Source organism: Mugil cephalus, chromosome 18 (assembly GCF_022458985.1).
Source record: "Mugil cephalus isolate CIBA_MC_2020 chromosome 18, CIBA_Mcephalus_1.1, whole genome shotgun sequence".
In the NCBI taxonomy this organism is placed as follows: Eukaryota; Metazoa; Chordata; class Actinopteri; order Mugiliformes; family Mugilidae; genus Mugil; species Mugil cephalus.
The window spans coordinates 7,001,258-7,024,121 of NC_061787.1; the positions used below are offsets into that span (position 1 = coordinate 7,001,258).

The 22,864-nt window shown below is 41.7% G+C and overlaps 5 protein-coding genes across 6 annotated transcripts; 3 read left to right on the forward strand and 2 right to left on the reverse strand.

Moving 5' to 3' along the window:
* Positions 1-185: 185 nt before the first annotated feature.
* mix23 (mitochondrial matrix import factor 23) lies at positions 186-2,767 on the reverse strand. 2 transcript variants are annotated; one of them, XM_047567977.1, is made up of 5 exons: positions 2,651-2,767; positions 1,364-1,489; positions 1,119-1,265; positions 665-724; positions 186-497 (listed from the first exon to the last, which is right to left on the reverse strand). In XM_047567977.1, exons 2-5 carry the CDS (start codon positions 1,472-1,474, stop codon positions 447-449), a joined length of 369 nt encoding a protein of 122 aa, XP_047423933.1. In that variant the 5' UTR covers positions 1,475-1,489; positions 2,651-2,767; the 3' UTR covers positions 186-446. The 2 variants fall into 2 exon arrangements, with proteins under 2 accessions (XP_047423933.1, XP_047423932.1); XM_047567976.1 differs by lacking the exon at positions 2,651-2,767 and adding an exon at positions 2,329-2,535.
* Positions 2,768-3,391: 624 nt separating this feature from the next.
* fam162a (family with sequence similarity 162 member A) lies at positions 3,392-6,172 on the forward strand. The gene is made up of 5 exons (XM_047567975.1): positions 3,392-3,558; positions 4,363-4,464; positions 4,841-4,952; positions 5,488-5,596; positions 5,798-6,172. The coding sequence occupies exons 1-5, from the start codon at positions 3,516-3,518 to the stop codon at positions 5,900-5,902; spliced, it is 471 nt and encodes a 156-aa protein (XP_047423931.1). The 5' UTR covers positions 3,392-3,515; the 3' UTR covers positions 5,903-6,172.
* A 536-nt stretch (positions 6,173-6,708) lies between these two features.
* Positions 6,709-13,130, reverse strand: kpna1 (karyopherin alpha 1 (importin alpha 5)). The gene is made up of 14 exons (XM_047567974.1): positions 12,985-13,130; positions 11,595-11,728; positions 11,333-11,446; positions 11,141-11,240; positions 10,734-10,828; positions 10,438-10,569; positions 10,237-10,325; positions 10,046-10,145; positions 9,686-9,849; positions 9,519-9,597; positions 9,314-9,439; positions 9,103-9,230; positions 8,597-8,772; positions 6,709-8,496 (listed from the first exon to the last, which is right to left on the reverse strand). The coding sequence occupies exons 2-14, from the start codon at positions 11,718-11,720 to the stop codon at positions 8,309-8,311; spliced, it is 1,617 nt and encodes a 538-aa protein (XP_047423930.1). The 5' UTR covers positions 11,721-11,728; positions 12,985-13,130; the 3' UTR covers positions 6,709-8,308.
* Positions 13,131-14,626: 1,496 nt separating this feature from the next.
* On the forward strand, positions 14,627-16,759 carry LOC124995840. Its single transcript, XM_047568554.1, has 7 exons — positions 14,627-14,908; positions 15,023-15,167; positions 15,277-15,390; positions 15,588-15,732; positions 15,833-15,981; positions 16,063-16,202; positions 16,306-16,759. Exons 1-7 carry the CDS (start codon positions 14,809-14,811, stop codon positions 16,455-16,457), a joined length of 945 nt encoding a protein of 314 aa, XP_047424510.1. The 5' UTR covers positions 14,627-14,808; the 3' UTR covers positions 16,458-16,759.
* Positions 16,760-18,624: 1,865 nt separating this feature from the next.
* LOC124995748 lies at positions 18,625-22,815 on the forward strand. The gene is made up of 8 exons (XM_047568394.1): positions 18,625-18,679; positions 19,313-19,421; positions 20,781-20,925; positions 21,055-21,168; positions 21,253-21,397; positions 21,550-21,698; positions 21,813-21,952; positions 22,182-22,815. Exons 2-8 carry the CDS (start codon positions 19,322-19,324, stop codon positions 22,322-22,324), a joined length of 936 nt encoding a protein of 311 aa, XP_047424350.1. The 5' UTR covers positions 18,625-18,679; positions 19,313-19,321; the 3' UTR covers positions 22,325-22,815.
* Positions 22,816-22,864: the final 49 nt, after the last annotated feature.

Here is a 22,864-nt window from a genome sequence, read left to right on the forward strand (position 1 = left end):
CTTTGTCACCGCGACCATTTGTAATTGTTACTTCCCTGCTCCTCTGGATTAAACCAGGGACATGACACTTTGGTAAAATTGTTGCATTCAATCCATAAGCAGCGTAGCTCAACTCTACCACATCATAGTCACTGTATACAGAAAGAAGTGAGTTACTCAAAGGCAAATAATGTAAAACCCAAACATCACTTGAAAACATTTAATTGTCTTTTTAAAAAAAACACTATTTATACAATAGTTTTTTGGTAAAGATGCACACAGATGAGTGTTGTACAGCGGTGGTAATGCAATACAATGGTCATAATGGAATAAGTGAGTTGGAGGAGAGGTCCGAGAGGTCTGGATGATGAGCAGCCTGCAGTCAGGACTCAGCAGCAGGTCACAGTTTCAGCTCCAGTCTGGACTTTGAACCTCGAGTGCATTAGCTCCTTTCATCAGACCAAGTTTCACTTCACCTTTGGAGGTGTGTAGTGGATTCTGCACCTTTCGCTAAAAACCTGAGCAAAGGCAAACAACATATAACATTAACATTTTTATTTCATGGCTTTCAACCCAGCATGAGACCCTGCTCTTGTTTAGCGCTTTACGTGTTTTTATTGTTTTTGTTTCGGCTGTGGTGGTTTTTAAAAGTGCTCTATAAATACACTCATTCATCATACGGTACCTTCAGACTTCTATCATTGACGACTTCTTCAACATTCAGCTCAGACTGCATTAGCTTTAACTGGAAGAAAGACAAAATGTGCGTTAATTTGTTTCTTACTTCAGCTCAAAGTAAGAAAGCAGTTTAGTGTCACAATGCAATAATCAGATGCATTTCTGTGCCATAAATAAATGGTTGAACTTTGAGGAAACCCGTGTCTGAAATATATGTAGTAGTGTCACCACACACAAAAGAAGACAAAATTTAAAGGACAAAACTATTCCTTTGGCTGTGATCTGCAATCTCACCACTAGGTGTCACCAAATCCTCACACACTGGACCCATCATCCCTCTAACTTCGTGTTTTTTTTCTGAACTTTGAGAAGCTGAGCCACTTCATTTTCAATTACATTTACATGACAAGAGAAGTGTAAGAAAGGGTTTCTTAGACTTTCGCTGTGTTCACAGCACTTACCTTGGTCTGCTCCTTTCTGAGCTGTTTGATTAGTGCCATGTTTTCACTGTCCTTTGCTCTTTCTTCACGCAGCTGTCCCACCACTTCAGATGTTTGAGCTATGCAGGCCTTGATAGCTTTATCTCTGTTCAGATGGGCCTCCATCATCTGTGGGACGCACAAAACACAAGAGTGAAAAACACTGCTAAAAGTTCAGTTATCGACAAACTGGGGCATTTTATTTTTGGCTTAATAATCACACTCACAGACTCGTAGAGTTGTTTGCAGGTTTGCGTGGCATCCACTTTGCCTGAGAAGGAGACTGTGGGCACGGTAGTATTCAGGGCGTGGACAATGCGGTCATCTATGGTGCGCATCACCTTCAGCACCTCCTGAGGAACACAGAGGGAGACACAAAGTCCGTTAACATGCTTTCAAAATCAGCCTCTAAATGGCTGCCAGGCGTTTTATATATGCCATTAAGTTATTACTAAATAAAAGATCAATGTACAACCGAGACTGCGCATTGGAGCTTTATGTTTTTTTTTTCTGAATTAAAACAACATTTTAAGAAGAGATTTAGTTTCTCATTGTGCTCTTTGTTTCTGCTTCTGGCTACACACTGTGTATTTAAGTAAGCAAACATATATGTATTTGTATTTTTTTATGAACATATTCAAAAGCAAAGTTATGCTCATCCAAAGTTTTTTTGTTTGTTTTTTTCGTTTGTTTCTTTTGAATCATTGTCGACTTGTGACCCCTCGTGGCAAAATTTGGAAGCAATTTATTTCAAAAGTGATTAATCCTCCTAGCAGTAGAGAAAAGAGAAAAGATTAAATCGTAGCAAAAAAAGGGTAAAGACGTGAAAAACTCACTTAAGTATTTGTTTTAGTCTTCGTGAATTTTCATCGATATCCAAAGTTTTAGATATCAGTCTTATGTTTTAACATTAAACATCTGGTTAAAAAACAAGTTGCATTAGTATTTTACTTTATCTTTACATTTCTACGCCAGTAAATCTCAACCCACATGATGCTAGTTTTCTCTCGGGTGATTCAGTCTGGCTCCTTGAACTCTTGCAGAGTTACATGGTGCGAGCATGAGTTACGTGGAGAGTCAACAATCCACTGGATTATACAGAAAATAGACAACACGGCGTGTGGACTTCAGAGAGGCAATGTTTCGGGCGACTGTCATTCCCTGGTTGGTTTGCACACGTCGGTAATATTACCTGAAACATTGAGAAGTCCTCACAGTTTAACGTTCCAACGGGCGCCGCCATATTGGACTGCAGGGTCCTCACTCTGAGGAACTGTTCAGGAGAGTGCCTGAATAAAACCTACTTCCGCGACATTACATTTATAATTTATGCGATTGTTTATTTTCTGTATCAATTTCTTAAAACCAGTATAGTCGTCTCCCAATAGCTCAGTCAATATATCTATTTAAATAAATTAAAACAACGTCACAAACTATTATGTAATACTCTTACGACACGATGTTATATCGCCCTCCAACCTGCGAGTGTTGCACGTTATTTAACTTTAACTAACCTGTCATCCCTGTGGTGTATAGCTACCATCAAACCACGGCTTCAATAAATCACAATGTCATCCACAGGTAATAGACACAGTTTAATTGAGGAGGAGACGTGTTTACTTGTTTTTAGTCAGGCACACGGCACGGCCTCTTATGGTAATGTCACGGCTCTGTACAGTGGGAGGAGGTGATGGGAAGTTCGCCTCTTTTCTGAGAGCCGACTCTTTTGCCCCGGCTCTTAAAGAGGAGTCGACTGTTTTAGCTCCCGAACGGCAATGTTTTCATGAGAAAACTAACACATAATTTATACTTCTGCGCTAAAGTGACACAGAGGCCCCTGCGTTAATGGAGACCAAAGTTTCGGCAAACGCTTCAGCCACCAGTGTTGAAAGTGAAGAAGGAAGTTCAAGCAAAAGTTAGTCCAACTGGCAAAGTCGTAAGTATATATAGCAAGTATAAAGGTTTCACACTGTGTGTAAAATCCTTGCGTAGCCCTGCGCAGTAGTATAAATTTCACATAACAATTGTCTCATTTGTGCAGTTATTCTGTTACAAAATCATTCTTACATTTGTTTAATAATTGAGTAAAACTTTAATTGTGCAAACAAATAAACAAAACACGGCAATCAAATCCACACAAGCAAAAAACAGTAGCAAACTCGGTAAACAAACAGTAACGAGTAAAGGGGAAAACAAAAGAAAATCGCTCCATGGGAATCGACTCTTCTGATCCACTGCCAAACATCGGCTCTATTGCGTAAGACACATCAGTAATGAGAGACTAAACGCAGTTGCTTGACTTTCAGCAGCTGAAGGCAGGGCTCATAAGGATTTCCACGCATGTTCATGACTTTATAGAAATAGTAAATATCTAAAAACATGAATTTCATCGGATCTCGCCTTTCCATCTGCAACCTCCTCGGTTCGTATTGTTAACTTGAATCTAGCTTGATTCTTAACTTCCGCAGATTAACAATAACAACATGTCACAACCTGTACTCACACCTGGGGCTTGTAGCTCAATCTAATGTGAAATTAGCTGCTGTAAACAGGTTGTAATCTTATTTATTAAATATTTAATGCGTTTTACCGCTTGCTCTTTGATTGCATTACCTCAATCCGATTAAACGCAGCTATAAAAGCCTTGGGGAGTTTTGTGGACCGGTGTGTTGATAGTTTTACTTTGCTGTTGGAGTTTAGTCAGTCCATGAAGAAACAATGCATCTTGTACACAAATTATTGTGGCAAGAACTGTCTGCTTATTTCTTAGGTTTGTTAGTCGATTGGTCGTTAGAGAAGATTAATCACTTGCCACTTGTTTTAAAAGGGTTTGATTTTACAAACGTGTTTCAGTTCTCACCTGCTGAGTTGTGATGACTTGGCTGTATTTTTATATGTTATCTGGTCCTGTGACTGGCGCTTCCTGATTTGATTTGATTTATAATGAGAAATATCTTAATTGCTGCCTTCAATCAAGTGTTGCTTTCAGGTCTAATGCACTAAAGTTTGAATAATTAGTTGATTCATTCATTAGGTGTTGCATTAACTTTGATAATTGATTCATTAAATTGTCAAACTGTTTGTTCATTTCAGCCTCACTAAAAAATATTCGTTATAAATCTGGTTTACAGATGATTATCATCTACAGAATAATGCCTGCTAGAAGTAGTTCTTTCTTGTGGTTTTACAGCACACTTAACCCTTGAATGGTTTCATATCTGAACAGGTCAGAGGTGCAGACAGATCCCCAAGACATGGAGCCGTAGAGGGATGTGCAATAAACTGCAGGAAACCAAATCGGCGCCTCCAGCTGCAGCACCAGAACAAGGTGGAGTTTGAATCGCACACAGACTGAACCCTGTCGCAGAAATCAATCGTCCCTCCGGTTCTTTCTTCTTCTTTTTCTCTTTCAATGCAGAATACTTTGTGAAATTCATCAGATACTAACTTACAGCTCCATTCTCCATTTCCAAAAACAACAAAAGCATTCAACAACGGTTGTGATACAAGGTCACAGGGTTCTTGTGTATATTTTCTTCCGCTCCCAAAGGAGTAAAACGGGGACACAGGAAGTGGTGTCTGCACCCTTGGGTGATGGAGCGGATCACAGTTTTTATTTTGTTTTTCTCTCAAGGATGTGAATTTGCTAACTTTAGCTCTGATTGATTGTTCATTACGTCTGCGTGTGTTGTTCTTTCATGCAGCAACGCGTGCCTCATTCAGAGTCCCAGGCTACAAACCCTCTGACATGGACAAGAAGATGTTGGTCTGGTCGGGACGATTTAAATCCGCAGACCAGATACCAGAGACCGTGTCGTAAGTAGCCTTTTCCTGTTTACGCCAGACCGTCCAGCACACTGGTGTCCGATTGGCTCTTTGTGCGATTCAGTTAAGAGGACATTAAAAGAACAGGACGGACTAACCGAATGAGCGGGCAGTGCGGTGCGTCGCTGCTGCTCCCAGACAGCTGCAGTTCAAACGAGACGGCCGTCTGTGGACGGAGGCAATTACCGAGGCTCCTGGCATCGGGGTGGAGATCGCATCTGATCTGCTGCTGTGATAAAAGATCTGCTCGTCATGCATAGAGGCTGCCACCCACGTTCTGTACTCAATGCCCTCTTAACAAAACAAATACTGGACGGACACCAGGGAGTGTCGGGTGACCGAATCGTTTTTGTGTAAACGTTGACATGTGATAATTAAAGAAGCTTTAGTTGGTGTTTGGTGACTGTTGCCACTATCGCTGCTCTGTAACGGAACCAAAGAGCTTGAACTTTAAATTCGTCATCTCGTCTGTCACAGATAATACTTTCTAATGGGGGTTTTTGTTTGTTTGCCGACCTCTTCGCAGGTTCGAGATGCTGGATGGTGCCAGAAACAGAATGCGAGTGAAGGCAGCCTATTTGATGATAGTGGCCACTATAGGGGCCTGCATGGTGATGGTGTTTCTGGGCAAAAGGGTGAGTGACGGAGGACGAATTCCTCTTGTGTGTATTGCAACAAGAAAAGTTTAAAGTGAGACCCGCCACAAGCAACAAAAGCCTCCATCCTATAAATAAATTTGCAACGAATCAAAACATTATTAACTCATTGTTGCAGCTCCGTCTCGCCTTTGTGTGAATTCACTTCAAAACCACCCGTATTTTGTCTCATTTTCACAGGCTTCGGGCAGAAATGAGAACCTGGTGGCGTACAACCTGGAGAAGAAGGCCAAGTGGAGGGAGGAATTCAAGAAAGAGAGAGAGAACACAAACACTGCTCAGTGAGGGAAGGCCGGGTCGTCCCGATGCGCCGATAAGTTTCCCCAGATACCAGGATTAGCAAGTTCACTTTTCACCAGTGCACCTACCTCTCAAATCCTCCCAACAGCGGAGCCTCATATAATAGGGTTTTCAAAGTTTGCTGGTGAAGGTCCCAGACATCTGTCAAGTTGTCAGGCCGTTAAGTGTAGTTTTCCCAAGCCCAGTCAAGCATCTGGGTTTCTGTATGTGGAGCGCTAAACAAAATAAGTTGAATAAAGTATTTCTAGAGATCTACATCTCATCTATTATCTGATTCTGGTGCATTTAGCTCTAAAGCTAAAGGAAATGTGATTTCCCCAGACATTTGGTTGGTGTCTCGCTGCCCTGTGTTCAGTATGAAGTGGAAATGCTAACACACTAAATGTTTTGTGACGCGTCGTTTCAAAGTAATGTGAAAACCAAATCCCTTAGTTCAGCAGAAATATAAAGTTATTGTTAGATGCTGTCTTCCCAATCGGATTCACAACTATTTCTGGCGTATGGTACGGAAGATCTACTGTAATGACCGAAAATGAAAGTCTAATAAAACTGATTAAACCCGTGGTTCATGAAACAACTTTTATGCAAATGGTATAACAGGGGACAGATGCACAAACTCAATACAACAAACAGTAATGAACACGTGGAGCTGGTAATCTCTTGCAGAGATTTCGACAAAAAATTAAGCAATGTAAAGAGAACTTGGTAAACAAACATTCTGTTTAGCTAAACTAAGGTGATCGCCAGGATTTTCAAGTTTAATCCGGATTTTCATTGAAATGATGTCAAAATTTTTGCAGAATAAGGATTATGGCACCATCAGGTAAATGACAGATGCTAACATCCAATTAAAAATAGCTTGTTAAAAGAAAAAAAAAAGACCACCTTTGGTCCTAATCGCTGGTATGTGTGTGTTTGGCATGATCAAATCGCAAAAATACTACCTGAACATGTCACGTTTTTTAAACTGCGCATAGATGAACCGGCAATTACCCAATTAGAGTCTAATTACTTTAAGTTACTTTAGTCACAATAAAATTCTAGAAGCTTCGCTGAGGCGGCGTGATCCTCCGATTGTGATTAAGTGTGTGCGCAAACAGTTTCAGTCCCCGATCTGTTTGAGACCCATTATATATTATGGGGGACGGGGGGGGGGGAGAGGGTAAACAGTGTTATCCTTGTCATAGCAGAAGGGGAACGAGGAAAACCGAGCAGCCCTCTTCAAACCTCGCTTCCGTAGGAGGGAAGAGCCGCGTCGTCGACCGATTCGAATAGCGAATGTCAAAAACTGTGGTATACTGTCGATGAGGCATCAGCCCTGAACTAAAGTGCTGCAAATGAAATGAAATGGATTTATGGTTAAGATAATAATAAAAATCCCCACTGGTCTGCTGTTGGACAGAAATCCAGGGTTAAATAGTCTTGTTTTGTCTAGTCCAAGTCTGTCCAATTGTCTCAGTGCGAGGGAAGACTCCAATTCCCATGGTTCCATGGGGTTATTCACATCACACCAGAAGGCAGGAGGCAGTCTACACTCTTCAGAATGGAGCCTGTGCAGGTGGAGAAGTCCCATTGGATAGAGGAATGCATGATATGAGATCCAGGAGCGAATGCAAGCAGCCTGGTTTGTCGCTGGCGAGCTCCAGCCCCCCAGCGACGCAGTCTAGTTTCTAATCGGTCCACCTGTGGTCGGAGTCGTTTAGGTGCCTTTTGAGGAGGTCAGTTGAGTCCTTGGTGTTGGACTGGCCACATGGCCCCCGACGTGGGTTCAGTCCAGTGACCACACACGTGGTCGATGTCTCATGGTCAGTCCAGTGTTTAGGTTAGATCATTCTTCTCCGTGTGGGAGGAGGGGGGGGTCTAAAAAATCACGTCCATGTTTGTCTGTCTTGCCAGTCATTAATGCATCAATCAGACAAGCAGTGCAGTCCAAATACTCCCACTCGCTCGGAGGTGGTGACTGCCAATCCTACGGGAACATGGAGGGGAGGTGGGGGGGTCCTTTTCATTTTGGATGAGGTGAGGAGGAAATCCAAAAAGAAGTAACACAGGTGGTGTTAGAGGAACAGTCTGCTAGTAGGAGACGCTGTGGCCTGAGCAGGTGGGAAGGGTTCAGGTGCTGAGAAAGTCGGTGCAAGACAGAATGACGAGTGAAACCTTCACAAACTGGCTGATAAGACTGCAGAACTTGACCCATGCTGGACGTACGCACACGTGTGCTCCTGTTACATTTTTCCGTATAATCACAATAATGATTTTATTTAACCTCCCTGGCAATGAGAAGAGGAGGGAGAGGGTGTTTGCTGTCACCCTGAATCGTGGCAGAAAGGGGTGGGAGAAGTGAGCGTAGGTGAAGATGAAGGTGGAGCACAGGGGAGGGAGGATTTAGCATTATAGCTGGAAGCCTTCCATCGGGGCCTCGCACTGCTGGAAGAGGAACTGCTGCTGCTGCAGGTCGACGGCCGGAGCCAGGGACGGGTCCTCGTCCTCGGTGTTGAAGTAGCGCTCGATCAGGTCGAAGGCTTTCTGGTAGATCTCCTGGTTCTCGTGGCCCTGCAGGAACTCCAGCTTGTCGAGGCCTGACGGGGAAGAACGAGGGGATCAGAGCAGAAATGATATTGTCCACGAAAAAAAAAAAATACTCAAGAAGATATGTATTTAAATGGTGCGTTCACTGACCGTAGGCCTCCTCAATGAGTGCACAGTAGGGGTTGATGCCAGCCCCTCTCTTGGCCTCCAGTTCTCCCAGTCGCAGGATGTTCTCTATGCCATTTAGAGCCACCTGAACTATTTTGGAGTCCATCAGCGTGAGCAGGTCACACAGAGGTTTTATGCAGCCCATTTCCACTAGGAGCCTGTAGGGGGCAGAACACACACAGACTCTCAATGCATGAAACAAACGCATCTAAACCAAACACATGGCATCAACAGAAGTACACCTGAGGTCTGCTTTAAAATGTTAATAGCAAAATAAGGGATAATAATAGCTAATTTTCTAGCATTTCTACGTGTAGTTTCTGGATTTTTCTACATGCATTCATTTAAAAATATAAACCAAACCTTAAAACATATACAAATATGCAAATATGCAACAATGCCATAAATGAAGCCAGAGAAGATCCTGCTTCTCAAAACAACCTCACACTAGCTGTGTGCTGTATGTTAAACTGCATCCGTGGCCCCACCTGATCTGCTCCGCGGAGCCGCCCGAGGTGGCGTTGGTGATGGCCCACGCTGCCTCCTTCCTCGTGCGAAACTCCGCTACCTGCAGGATGCTGATGAGCGGAGGCAGCAGGTGCGCCTCTATCACCATCTGCAAAGACGGGGGGGCAAGACTCGTTAGATGCAATCAAGCGCAAACCTTTCCGGGTTATTCCACCGGGACTGTATCTGTACCTGTATCTGTGCTCGGTTCCCTGCAGTGATGTTGGAGATTGTCCAGCAGGCTTCCTTCTTGATGGACTCCTTGGGGCTGCTCAGGAGGTGAAGTAGGGACTGCAGCGCCGAACAGTTCAGAATCACCTACAGAGCATCACAAACACAATTAAGAGAACTCCAGCTGACTTCTGTGCACACATTATAACTGTGTAGATGCCGTTACCTGCGTCTGTAGATCATCTCCTGTGACTATATTACCGACAGCCCGCAGCGCAGGAGATACCACTTTATAATCAGTGTGCCTGAAAGAAGGCACGATTGTTAATCTAGTTTATCAGACAATAAAATATCAGTAGCATAATCTCTGAATTGTAAATATTAATGTCTCACATCAGCAACTCCACCAGCCTGCGACAAACTCCTGAGTCAATGACGGCCTGGATTTTGTCGTTAGGGCCGTCAGATAAGTAGGAGAGCGCCCAGCAAGCATCAGCCAGGATGTCCGTGTCATTGACAAACAGCAGCCAAGACAGCACGCTGAGACACGGGGACACCTAGAGGAAGGGACATCGGGACAAAGAGGCGGGGTGGAAGAAAACACGTTAGCAGGTCAAACCGTTTTCCAGCCCAGATACAGCGTATGCAAACTTTGTGCAGCTCGTGAACTTGAAAAAAAAGTGAGATATGGTGTGCGCTCAGGAGTTTTCAGTTGCCATAGTGACGTGTTTGTCTTTGGCAAAAAGAAATTACCTTAGTGAAGTCTGGAGGTGGGTTTTTTCCTCTGCACAGGTTTGAGAGCGCCCACACTGCGTTCCTCATCATCGTTAGACGATTCTGTTTGGCCAATAACCTGCAAACGTGAATTTTTATATGTGGAATCAAAGCTGCCCAAGTGTAAAAACTCGAACTATTCAGGAGGAACACTGTGAGTAGCTACTTACTGCACCAAGGAAGGCAAAATGTTGCAGTCTATGACAAAATCTCTGCATTCTGTGCTGTCTCCTGCTATGTTCCCCAAGGCCCAAACTGCCTGAGGAAGCCAGGAAGTAAACAGCATTAAAACGTGCTCTTATCATATATTCAGCCTCATTAAAACGGGGCAGACGACAGAAGGAAGTGACAACCAATGAAATCCTCCTCACCTGTTCCTGTACATCTTCAAAATCCGAGCTGAGCATCTCTATGAATATGGGCACAGCCCCTGCCTGGATGACCACCCGTGTCTGGTGGGACGTGCCTGAAGCAATGTTGGTCAACACCCACGCAGCCTCAAACTAAAACAATATTCAAAACGCAGAAAAATGGTTTGCAACACACAGAAATATATATATATGCCAGGACAGGAAAAGCAAACTTAAAAAACAAGGAGAGAATGTGAAATGTTTCGTGCCTCCTCAGCTGATTCACGCCTGCACTAAGATTTATTAAAGGCATTTACCTGCAACGTGCAGTTTTCTCTTCTCTTCAGGAACTCAACGAAACGCTCCACCACCCCTGGAGTGGCAATGACTTCGTCGATGGGCGGGTTGGGTTCTAGGTGCGATACCAAGTGTGGGACAGTGATAAGGCGAGAGTAAACACAACCGTGCTTATAAGAATAATTAAACATATTGCAGTATTTACTAAGTATGGAAATTCAGGCAGATTTTGGACAGCTGCAGTTTTCATTGAAGATGTGTTTGTGGTTTCTAAAAGGTGTTTTTTTACTTCTTGAGCTGAGTCATTAAAAATGAAAAATCACGTCCATTGCCTTTGTGGGACATGTTGCACAGGGAGGTGCCGCTGATACGAACAGAGGTTTAAAATGCAAACACAGGCGATGACTTGCAGCCAAGGCAGCCTTACCTTTAGAAAGAAGCTTCCTAAAGCGCTGAGTACCTATTAGCTGCTGCTCAGGAGAGCTGGAGAAGATCATCTGAGTCATGTCCTCAGAGATCACCCCACCCTGGAGGTGTAACGAAACATGATATGGTGTCACAGATGTGCAGTGAATGACGACATTGAAAAGAAAACGGACAATAGGCTTCTTTTTCTCACCATAAGTGGGTCCATGTTGTTAGCCTGGGACTCCAGGTAGCCGCTATCGGCCATTCCATCGTCCTCCAGGGCGCCGTCGTCCTCCACGGTGGCGACATTCCTCCTCTTAAAAAGCTGCAGCAGAATAACACACAGTATATGTTAACTAACATGCCTTCTCCAAAAGAAATGCACTGTGAGGACTTATGGACAATATGGCTGTTCGAGTTTTAGGGTGGCCTGTAAAGAGCGGCCACAAGTCCTTTCTCTAGACTTTGCTCACTTGTTCGTCCTTCTTCTGTTTCCGCAGCTGCAGTCCTTCCTCTTCCCTCCTCCTTCTCATCTCATCTGTGTTGAGAGACTTGTTCTTGTAGCTCTTGAGTCGTGCATTGTCCTTACCCTGACTCATTGTGTAGCCTGAGAAGATAAATAAATACGCCGTCAGGCCGGCAAATCTTTTGACTTCCTAACTCAGATGAGTGCTCAGCTGACATAATCCTATTTTTTACACCCCCAACCTGGATAACAGTAGATCTAACTGTGTCAATGTCAGGACTAACAAGATAACGGTTAACTAAGATAGAAACGCTGACATCCAGACTCGACCCCACTCAGCGTTTAATGTCAATATATGATTAACATAATTTCTTTTGCTTCGTATTTACTAATTTCTCCTAATTTAATGGTGACACTGATGTGGACACAACAATATATGTTATTACTCTCGTGTACCATACTGCTTATATAACACACTACTTATGCTTCATGCACTTGCTGCTTATTGCACTTCTGGTTACATGTTAACATGCTGCATTTTGTTGCTCTGTACCTGCACATGTGTAATGACAATAAAGTTAAATCTAACATAACAACAGTTCACAACATATCTTTTTTTCCAATTTAAGGTAAATCAGTGAATTGATAGGTTCAAAACTGAGCCTGGAGATAAAACGTGTTAGCACATATGTTAGTAAATCTGAAGGTTATACAGAAATCAGCTATTAAAAAAAACAACTAGTCATGATTTTGCAGGATAAAAGCAGAATGTTTGCTGTTTTACAGACTTGAGATTTAACGCAGATCGTGTGTTCAAATAGCTTCTTCGCTATGAATGTTTATTTTTCTAACATCATAGGCATCATAAGCATGAGCTGCAGCCTACACCGTTTCGACTAGCTTCATCCCTCATTGTATTTTTTTGTATGTTGAAAGGACATTTCATTTGTTTGAGGGGAGGGGGTTAAATGCTAATCGACTGAACTGAACTAACAGGAGGGTTAAGCAAACGGGGCCATCTAAGGATACTTGCTAGCTTCCTTTGACCTACCACTGTGTGATTAATGAGGCACCAAACATAAGTACAAGTATCTATTAATAAGAGATGAGTCTCTCAGTTACACAACACAACAGCACAGGGCAAGACAAAACTAAAATAATGGCGTACCGCTCCACTCTCGATCAGCTGGCTAATGTCAAAGCCGACGTTAGCCCCCTTTACTGAGGGAAGCTAGCTGGCTTAGCTTAGCCTAGCTCTGTAACCCGACGCTAACCTTAGCCAACGCGACAGCCTAATGTTCCCCAACGTTTTAAACTCGGAGAATCCAACGAGCCCCTCGTCATAAAGCGTTGACAGACACATACAGCCAGAGTCTACGTGTTTATTGTTTACTGACCTGTCAGATCGGACACCTTAATCCCTTCAGTCGCTAGGCCACTGTTTCCACAGCCGTCGCCGGTATAATACTGCGCATGCGTGATATTCACGAAACCCCTCTATCTCCCCCGCACTTGCGATGTTCGATATCACCGACTTCCTTTCAGATCCGATACTAGCTGGTATCGGCAATGCCGATCAGATGCCGATACTGTGCAAAATACGTTTAATGTGTTTGGTAATTCTGAACAAGTAGTTTATTTCAAATAATAGCTTCACAAAGAACACAAGATATCAGAGTTTTTATTTTTATTTGTTTTACTTATTTTATTGCCACCAAACTGGACAAAATCTGAGAGGGTGAAGAAGAGTTTTTATTCCCATCAATATGCTCAACTCCGATCCTTAATCAGACTTGAATTGCTGTATATTTCTGCTATTTTTTCACACAACTGCTTTAAAATATTGTAAATTCATGTATATGTTACATCTCAAGTTGTTGTTGTTGTTTTTTTTTGTTTGTTTGTTTTGTTTTACCTTAAACTCAGAGGTATAAGGAATAAGTAAGATAATAAATAATTACAAAAACATTGTTTAATTATTGAGAACTACTATAAAAAGGAAAACTTGCGTCTTCATTCTGACACTGTGCTCTCCTCTTCTGTTGTGGTTTAACCTGAAGTGTTTCTCAAGGTTGTTGTTGTGTTGCCACGACTCAGTACTTTCCACTGTGTTCCTGATAAGAACATACATTACCTCAAATGACTGAAGTATCAAAAGTATCCATCGAGCATTTTGATTTTAGAATCGATTTCAGAGCATAAAGACCTGGTATCGCAGATATCGATATTTTAGTATCGACCCCCACATTACAGCCCTACACACTTGGACACACTCCACCCTTACCCACGCCACAGCTTTCCTTTGTAAACAACGTGAAAAAGAAGAAGAAGAAGAAAAATGTTCTCCATTCACGTAAACCACTCCACAAGCGAGATTAAAAAGAAGTTTTGTTTACTTAAAGACTCAGACTTTCCCAAAAACGATGTAGTGTTTATTTGAATATACGTAATTACTCCCTGCATGTCAAGAATCATTAATTGTCATCATGTGAGGACATTTTGGGCGGTAGCTGTTGGCTTAAGTGGTGCAAATTAGACACAAAACATTAGAATAAGCACTATAAAAATCATGAATAAATAACAAATAGAGCTGTAAGGATATATACACAACCCATTTTAATTAACTTATTTTGATGCATAAAAGAGTTGTACAAAATACGACGCTTTCGCTCTGTGCGTCTTACGTATAGGAGGGTTGGGCCCACGGTCTTATAATATTTCAAACATCTTATTCACTCTGCGTTTATCTAATTTGCCCTCAGGAATTCAGTGACAAGTTATGAATGAAGTTATCCAACCATTTCACAGCAGGTCACCATTTCATAAGTCTGACAATTCAAGTTGCTCATGCGCCGATTATAACACAACAAACTCTGCGTCTCACCTGCTGGGGCGGGTCATCGAGACTTACCAAACATGACACGTGGTGCAAAGTCTAACTCTTATATATGTTTATAATCTCGTTCATAAAGTAGTCTACCTATAGCTAAGTGCTTTGTTTTTTTTTATCATTTTTAATACATTTAGAGGGATTCTGAGGTCAGAAGTGCCATAAAATCACCTGCTGTTGCACAACGAGCTCCCTTAAATAGAAGGAAGCCCCTCCACTGCAAACAGTGTTCACTGCTCTCACCTGAGAACGCACAAGAAACACAACGATTTCTTAGGTTTCAAGGCTGATTTAAAGCACCTTTGTTTTCAGATAAGCCGACTTCTCTACAATGGCAAAACACAGCATCACCCTTCTGATTGCCATAACGACGGCACTGATTTTCTTCATCGTCACCATGGTGTTCACTGCTCTGGCATCTTCTGGAGTGTGTAAGTCTGACTTTGAATGCTCTTCTTTGCACTGAAAGAATGAGCTATTATTTCCTGCCTACAGTAGCTCTGTTATGCTGTTTAATTATCATTTTTTTTCCCCCTTGCCCCTAGACCCATTTTTGTCGACCGCCAGTAATGTTTCAGATGAGTTTGTGACTGAGATCACTCCGTCAGGGTGGACCTTTACGATATGGACGATCATTTATCTCTTCCTGTCTTTGGTGCTGGTGTACATCATCTCTGGTATCTTCAGAAAGTGAGTTTTCTTCTTATAACAAAAGCAAATGTATCTGCGCTATCGAGTGCCCTGCGTGGCATTCGGCTCGTTGAACTGTGATTCAGTTCATTGCCTCTGTGATCTACAGGAACGCCTACGGCTACGTCTACTGCAGCCCCGCTGTTTTGCCACATGCATTTTTTGCAGCTTGGTGCTTGAATCTGGGATTTAACTTCGCGTGGCTCTTCCTGTGGGACAGAAAGTGAGTTAAGCACTTTTCTCCATGTGCAATTTGCAATTCATTTCCCAGTTCTGAGAACCAGGTTTCATTTAGTTGTGTGCCGTTATCAACCCCGAGCTACATGTCACTGATTGCAGAGAGAGCAGAGTACAGATAGATACTGCTCTACGGTTTAGCATCACCGGAATAAAATGTAATTTTTCTCATTGCTATTGCAGGTTGGCATCTGCTTCACTGGTCCTCCTCATCCTGATTTCCTTGACTAACTACGCGGTGATATTCTTCTCCTGTCTCGGCCTACACAACTATGGAGCCTGGCTCAACAAATACCACAAAGCAGACCTGTGGCTGCACCGTGTGTTGGTTAGTTTGTCCCTTCACCTGCGCCTTCCCAGCTCCGATCTCTTTCGACATATAGCGCGTCTGTTTCTGCATCTGAGTGCGTTCTGTTGTCCCAATACAGATTCAGAACGGGGTCGCCATTTACGCGACGTGGACGACCATTGCAACCCTAATAAACCTGACCATCGTGCTGATTTATGAAGCAAACATGTCCCAGAAAGACGCTGCCACTCTGTCGCTGTCTCTTCTCACTGCGGCGTTGGTTGCGTGGTGAGTGCAAAAGAGAGGAAATGAAGTGACAAACTAAGTTAAAAGCAAACATACAGAGTAAAGGTGATGAATCTCTTTCAGGTTTGTCATGGAAAACTTTGTCCTGGATAAACACGTGAGGTTCATCCTCACCATTTACCCCGTTGTGATTTGGGCGCTGGCCGGGGTGTTCACCAAAAACTACAACACAGAGGCTCCCACAGACAATAACATCTTCATCGGTGAGGAAAAAATCATTTGGCACTGACCAGGTGGACACATAATGAACCAACAAGACTTTTGATCCGCACGCTAATGATACTTCTCTTTTACTTTTCACTGTAGCATCTCTGCTGGGGGTGGCCTGCGTCCTGTTTGCCGGACGCATATTTTTGGTCACCTGGAAGCAAATCAAACAGCCATTCTATCAAGATGAAGACCCAAACGCCATGTCTCCCATGGACATTGCTGAGAACCAGAAAAAGATATTTAAGTGAATGCGTTGGTGTGTGTTTTATTTCATATGTGCTTTTAAAATCATTTTTATATGCTGTATTTTTTTTTTATATATATATGCTGTAAATTATTACCTTGGAGACACTGCTGACACATAACAATGTCTTACAAAACGATCGTGACGTGATGCTGACGTACATTTAATACGAACTGATCACATAATCATGCTGCGCTCTGACATCTCTGACGCGTTAATTTTATCACAACAGTATGAAGCGTTTTTTTTTGTTCAAGCATTGTGAGTTTTGTTTTCTGCAAAATAAATAAATAGATATAGTTGCTATTCAGTTTCCCGCTTTTTGTGGAATGATTTGACAGAAAACAACTTTTCACCGGAACGCCCCTGAGAGTAATGAGAAGTTACAACAAAGGCTCAATGAATAAAAGATGCAGCGATAGTGAATAATGATGAGGGTGGATGATGATAAAGGGCTATGGTTACGCCTTTCTGTGCAACTCCACAGCTGATGTAATACTCTTAGATGTATTTCCTCATCCCTAACCTTTGTAGTAGTACCTTTCAGTGTTTCCTCTCGTACTATGCTTCCTCACAACTCTGCTCATATAAACAATTAAATTCATCTCATGTAATGCTTCGTACGAGGTTAAATATTCAGAGATATCCGCTTCTGCCTGTGTGAATGAATATGTGCGTACACTATGGCATGCAGAGGGCCATCTGAAGGGACGTCTTAGACTCAATCAGACATGCGATTGTCATACGACTTCTTGCTGTCAATTTAGGCTATTTATTATATATATTTATTTATTACAGAGTGTAGAAATACATCCGCATGGACCTTGTCTGTTCAGTAAGCCTTGGCCAATGTCCCAGAAAAAGGATGATTTTCAGTAGTTTCACACCATTATAACAGTTTATTTAAAACAGAATGAATATGATTGGTTGGCTACAGGTGGGGAGGAGTCGTGGTTCAGACTTAACTCTCTCACCATTGGTGGACGAGTCCGTCCCAACCTTTGGCCGCTCAGGTCCTCCAATCAATCCCCTGGGACATCGCCCTAGAGAGAAGAGAAAGTCCTTCCTACCTGTTCCTCCCTGACAAAGACCTCACATGCTCTGTACCGCGCTCATCCTTGGACTCCCTCCTTTGCAACTTTTATCACTTCATAACAGCTCCTCACTGTTGTATATTTTGTCTCTCAGACTCGCTATATGTTTCCTTCTTGCTCTGTCCTAGTCAGCTGATTGCTTCTTTCTCGACATGTCTCAACCCTACGCAAGTAAACTCAAACGGGGTTGATGCTCTTGACCCTCCCATTATCTAGGACATAATTCTTTATGTGATTATGTGATTTCTTCTCCAAATAAATTCTTCTCTTCCAATAAACATAAAAAAGGTTGAAATTGGCACATAATAACAGCCATTAAGGGCCGGATTTGTGAGGTCGTCTGCGGCTAAAACGCACCTTGTTCCAAAGTAATCCTGCGGTGTGTTGTCCATTTAACTGTCCATCTGTAAGGCTGACACATAAGGTTTTGAAAGAGACTTGTAGTTCTCATAACTCGGAGGCCTGCGTTGATTACACGTGTCTACTGTGTGTTCTGCATACCCTCTTGTAGAGACATAATTCTTGAGACCAACAGTGACTAAACCTGTCTTGCGTGATCAAAATCAACAAATTCAGTCCGTCTGTTTGATATCACAACTATCATTAACTCCTCCACTTCTCTGACCAAGAACGACAGACGGACGAAGCTACAACTGATAGAGATAAATAAATATAAGATAAGATAACGCTTTATTGGTCCCAATTGGGTAAAACTGGACGTCATGGGAACCAGTGACAAAAAAGAAAAAAGAAATTAAATAGAGACAACAGACAACCGCTACACAACAACAAAGTGACAAAACAATGTAGACAAGAGACCATTACATGGATTTATTGTAAACTATAGAAGACAAAAGACCTGAGAAGTGCCTTTCTCTCAGTCTATGTAACTGTTCACCTTTTGTTTGATGTGTTCTAATGATCAAATGTATTGGGAGAAATATTTGTGTGTGTTTTATGATCCATTGAACTATAGCAGCAATGAATACCAGATAAGGGACACACGTGGCGTTTTGAAAGGCCATAAAACCTCCTCTTGCACAACTGGCAGTTTTATATATAACAGGCAGACCGTGTCCTCTCTCTCTCTCTGTTGTTACTCTGGATCTCAGCTCAGAAGAAGAGACACAAGGTAATGGCTGTTTATTTTGTAAATCTACCAACAATTTCTCAGGATGTTCTGGGGACAGGTGGATCCAAGTAGTTTGAAAGCTTGAGTTTAAGCGCTTGATTAGAACAATTGATTAATAAGATGTCCCTATAGTGGCAATCCTTAAATGAAGGGTAGTTATAAGTATGTAGTTGTATGTAATAAAAAAATTATAGGAGCGGCGCCTGACTAAATGGCTTCTTATATGAGGTGAAATGATCTCATAATGTATAATGTGTCTCGGAAAAGAGATTAAACATGTTTTCAATTTTTTAATCTTCCATACAAACCTGCACTGGGGTCGCCGGGGTGGCAGCTGGCATCGGTACACCCTGGACAGGTCGCCAGCCTAACACAGGGCTAACACTGAGACATACGACCATTGTCACTCACACACACACCTAGGGTACATTTAGAGTCACCAATTAGCCTAACGAGCAAGTCTTTGGAGGTGAGATGAAGCCGGAGTTCCCACGCGAACACAGGGAGAACATGCAAACTCCACCCAGAAAGGCCCGAGCTGGACTCGAACCCGGACCATCAGCGCTAACCACCGCCCTATTTATTTATTTATTTATTTATTTATTTATTTATTTATTTATTTATTTGTCGCAGTGGATCACGATGGGAAAACACGACCCTGGACGTCTCGCTGCGATAGTCGTGTCTGTCGTCTTCTTCGTTATAAGTCTGGTGTTCAACGGCCTCTCTGTAGTTGGAGTGGGTAAGTTGAAGTCTTGTTAATATTGGGTTCAGTTTCCGTAGTTTAATGTGATGTTGAAACTCCAGCAGGTGCGTCGGGAAAGCGCAAATATTTGTCGACAAATTCCTCTTACGTTACAGCACCACAAAGTTACATGAACGTTTTTCTTTCGTTTTTGATACTGGACTCGAGTAAACTCAAAGTGGACTATTTGTGACTTTTGTCTGTGTGGTTCATTTAACTCATGTGACAAGATGTATAGACAGATGGATCAATTTTCACTTTTTTAATTATATTTATATTATATCGATTCGAAAAATATCACGATACAGATATTAACGATAACGGTATGAACAAAAATATAAATACAATGACAAAATCCAGGAAATGCGTCTTTAATTTTATTTATGTCGTTTTCTCTCTTATGGGAGATGAAATACACTCAAAATAACAGTAGAATGGAAGAAAACTTTTTTTTTAATAAACTTTTATTTTTCAATTTTTAAATAAACATCAACATAGGACCAAGGAAATAAGGACCAAAAAAAAGGACCACAGCAAATTGAGAAGAGTTGAATTCTTGGTGTTAAACTAGACACGTAGAGTTAACTATACTCTGGGGAGTTAATCCATTTGTTAATCCATTCGTTGTTGCCAAAACCAAGTGTAAAAAGTGTCACTAAATCAAACCTCTAGGTGTAAATGTTTAAATATTAACTTCTGAATATTAGAAGTCAAATTTACACTAACTTAGTATAAAGGTACCAACACTTGAAAAAGTGTTAAATTAACACTGAGATGTGGACTCATATATAGACACTTTAAAAGTGTTCAACTCTTACAGTGTTAATTTGGGTATGCTGATTTTACTGTGAGGGAATAATGGAGGCCACTGGGAGGAGATGCCTTGCATAAAATTTAGAAAAGGGCACCAAGTGAAATTCCTGTGATTTTCATCTATTCTCTATCTAAGTTTCTCCAATGGTAGCAATGAAATATAATATAATATAATATTTTCTTCACCCACTGTAAAAAAGATGGTGCTTTGTCTGACTTCCAGCCACAGGAGGAAGAGAATAAGTCTACGAGCAATCAAAGATGGGGGGTGGTATATATATCTGGGAAGGTTCTTGCCACTCATCCAAGTAGCTTCTTCAGTTCAGAACCAAAGAATCGATAGATACTTTATTCATGCCGAGGGAAATTTGGTGTATAGTAGCTTCACAACATAGAAACTGATATGAGAAACATTTAAGCTATAAAATCAAAGCTAAAACTAGGTTTTTGAGTTGGAGCAAGTTTAGTTTAGTCGCATCTGAGTGAACTTCTGTTTCTAACAGCGTATAATCAGACTCAATGTTTGTATTTTCCTCCCTTTAGTTCCATTTCAAACCACTACGGCCAGCATTTCTGCGTGGTTTGACACCGAGCTCACGCCTTCAGGATGGACCTTCTACATCTGGACCGTTATCTACATCTGGCTGATGGCGATGGTTGTCTACATCCTTACTGGCCTCTGCAGAAAGTTAGGACCAGCTCTCACTTCATTTGATTAGACTGAAATATTGCAGTCTGATATTTAAATATTTAACTGTGTCTCACCAGAGCAAATAGAATAGATAAATAAAACGTGCACCTTTGTTTTGTCTCGTAGGAATGCATATGGATATGTTTACTGCAGCCCGGCTGTGCTGCCTTATGGATTCTTCGTTAGCTGGTGTTTGAATATGGGTCTCAATATTGGTTGGCTGCTTGTTTGGGACAGAGGGTAAGAGTCTCCACTGAGAGCATTGAAAAGATTATTTAAGCAGCGTGTTCTAATGCTTCCCTGTTGTTCTCATCCTTCTTAAAGCATGATGATTGCTGCACTGGTGTTACTCATCTTGGTCATCATCACAAACTACGCCATGATAGGCTTCGTCTGCCACGGGGTTCATACTTATGGACCTTGGCTGAAGAAACACCACAACCTAGACCTGTGGCTCATCCGTGTGTTGGTCAGTGTTGCCGCATGTACAGTATTTAGTTTGCGCGGTTTGAATCGCGCATGTGTCAGGTTATGTGAAGCTACGCTGTTCATAGAGAGCTGTTTGCGATATAAGCCGGGGAATTGTTTGTGTACATTAAAACAGCTGTTCATTATTTTTAGATTCTGAATGGAGTGATGATCTACACGACATGGACAACCATCGCGACACTCATCAACCTGACCATCGTGTTGTCTTCCAATGCAAATATGTTCCCACCAGACGCCGCCACCCTCTCGTACACTGTTTTGGGCGTTGTGATGATAGTTTGGTGAGTGAAGCTTATTTATATATATATATAAAAAAAAAAAAAAAAAAAAAAACTTATGCATAAAATGGAGGTTTTGCAATTAGAATTTCAAGGAGCGTGTTTTGTGTTTCATAGGTATATTCTGGAGAACTTTGTCCTGGACAAGCATGTGCGGTACATACTTATCACCTACCCTGTCGTGATCTGGGCGCTGTCTGGAAATCTGAACAAAAACTTTGATGCTACATCACCCTCTGACAATGGCATCTTCATTGGTAAGACACAGAAGAAGAAGAATTATACACATTGTATCAACAACATTTTACACAAATACGTACATTCATGAAAAGAACTATTCTCTGGTCAAACAAGTTAAAAACAAATGTAGTCGGAGCTCATTTGAAACAGCGCTCCCATTTGTTATTTGCTTCGGTCGTCGCCACAAATACGTTGAATCTCATTGAATGCAGTGAACGTGTGCTGAACCACATTTTATATTCTTAGCTGCGCTGCTGGGCTTGGCTATTGCTGTGTTTATCCTGCGGCTTGGTCTGGTGATTTGGAGACACATCAAGCAGCCACTGTACGAAGATGCAAATCCTGAAGCGATGGCGATTGCAGAGAAGAAGAAAAATATATTTTTCTGAGTGTTTTCAGGATAGAACGCAAGTGACGTGTAAAGGTTTATCATAGAAGATTATGTTGTGACATTGTATGCTATTATTATTCAGGGTTTTTAAGACTTTCATGGAAGATTTAGAATATGTAATACTACTACTACTACTACTACTAATAATAATAATAATAATAATAATAACAATAAATTAACCATTAAAATATACCTGCATAGTTCAGATCAGTTCTCCTTATGTCAAGCTTTTCAACTGGCTGAACTATGAGCCTTTTTATAGCTGTTTCCTAACTCTCTCATGAGGCACTGATAAGGAGACGAAAAGGACAAAGATGCAGAAATGTTGTTATCAACCACTTGTGTGTTAAACAATAAAAATATCCATTGTGGGATTATCTTGAAATTTCTTTTTTTTTTTTATTCTTTATTTTGTTGTTGTTCCAAAGCTAACTGTTTTAATCTTATGTTGACATACTGTATTTATTGAAATAAAGCACAAATCAAGTCTAAACACCACACGCATTATTGTTTTTGTACCAAGACCTTTTTTTTATGT

Coding starts and splice junctions, on each gene's coding strand:
- LOC124995748 (XM_047568394.1), top strand. CDS start 19,322: ATGGGAAAACACGACCCTGGACGTCTCGCTGCGATAGTCGTGTCTGTC. Junction 20,926..21,054: donor CTTACTGGCCTCTGCAGAAA/GTTAGGACCAGC, acceptor TTTGTCTCGTAG/GAATGCATATGGATATGTTT. Junction 21,953..22,181: donor TGACAATGGCATCTTCATTG/GTAAGACACAGA, acceptor TTATATTCTTAG/CTGCGCTGCTGGGCTTGGCT.
- mix23 (XM_047567976.1), bottom strand. CDS start 2,379: ATGGCGGCGCCCGTTGGAACGTTAAACTGTGAGGACTTCTCAATGTTT. Junction 1,266..1,363: donor GCAAACAACTCTACGAGTCT/GTGAGTGTGATT, acceptor TGCGTCCCACAG/ATGATGGAGGCCCATCTGAA. Junction 498..664: donor TCAATGATAGAAGTCTGAAG/GTACCGTATGAT, acceptor GCCTTTGCTCAG/GTTTTTAGCGAAAGGTGCAG.
- kpna1 (XM_047567974.1), bottom strand. CDS start 11,720: ATGAGTCAGGGTAAGGACAATGCACGACTCAAGAGCTACAAGAACAAG. Junction 11,447..11,594: donor AACAGAAGAAGGACGAACAA/GTGAGCAAAGTC, acceptor ATTCTGCTGCAG/CTTTTTAAGAGGAGGAATGT. Junction 11,241..11,332: donor ACAACATGGACCCACTTATG/GTGAGAAAAAGA, acceptor TTACACCTCCAG/GGTGGGGTGATCTCTGAGGA.
- fam162a (XM_047567975.1), top strand. CDS start 3,516: ATGAATTTCATCGGATCTCGCCTTTCCATCTGCAACCTCCTCG. Junction 4,465..4,840: donor AGCTGCAGCACCAGAACAAG/GTGGAGTTTGAA, acceptor TCTTTCATGCAG/CAACGCGTGCCTCATTCAGA. Junction 5,597..5,797: donor TGGTGTTTCTGGGCAAAAGG/GTGAGTGACGGA, acceptor TCATTTTCACAG/GCTTCGGGCAGAAATGAGAA.
- LOC124995840 (XM_047568554.1), top strand. CDS start 14,809: ATGGCAAAACACAGCATCACCCTTCTGATTGCCATAACGACGGCACTG. Junction 14,909..15,022: donor TCTGGCATCTTCTGGAGTGT/GTAAGTCTGACT, acceptor CCTTGCCCCTAG/ACCCATTTTTGTCGACCGCC. Junction 15,733..15,832: donor TGTGGCTGCACCGTGTGTTG/GTTAGTTTGTCC, acceptor GTCCCAATACAG/ATTCAGAACGGGGTCGCCAT.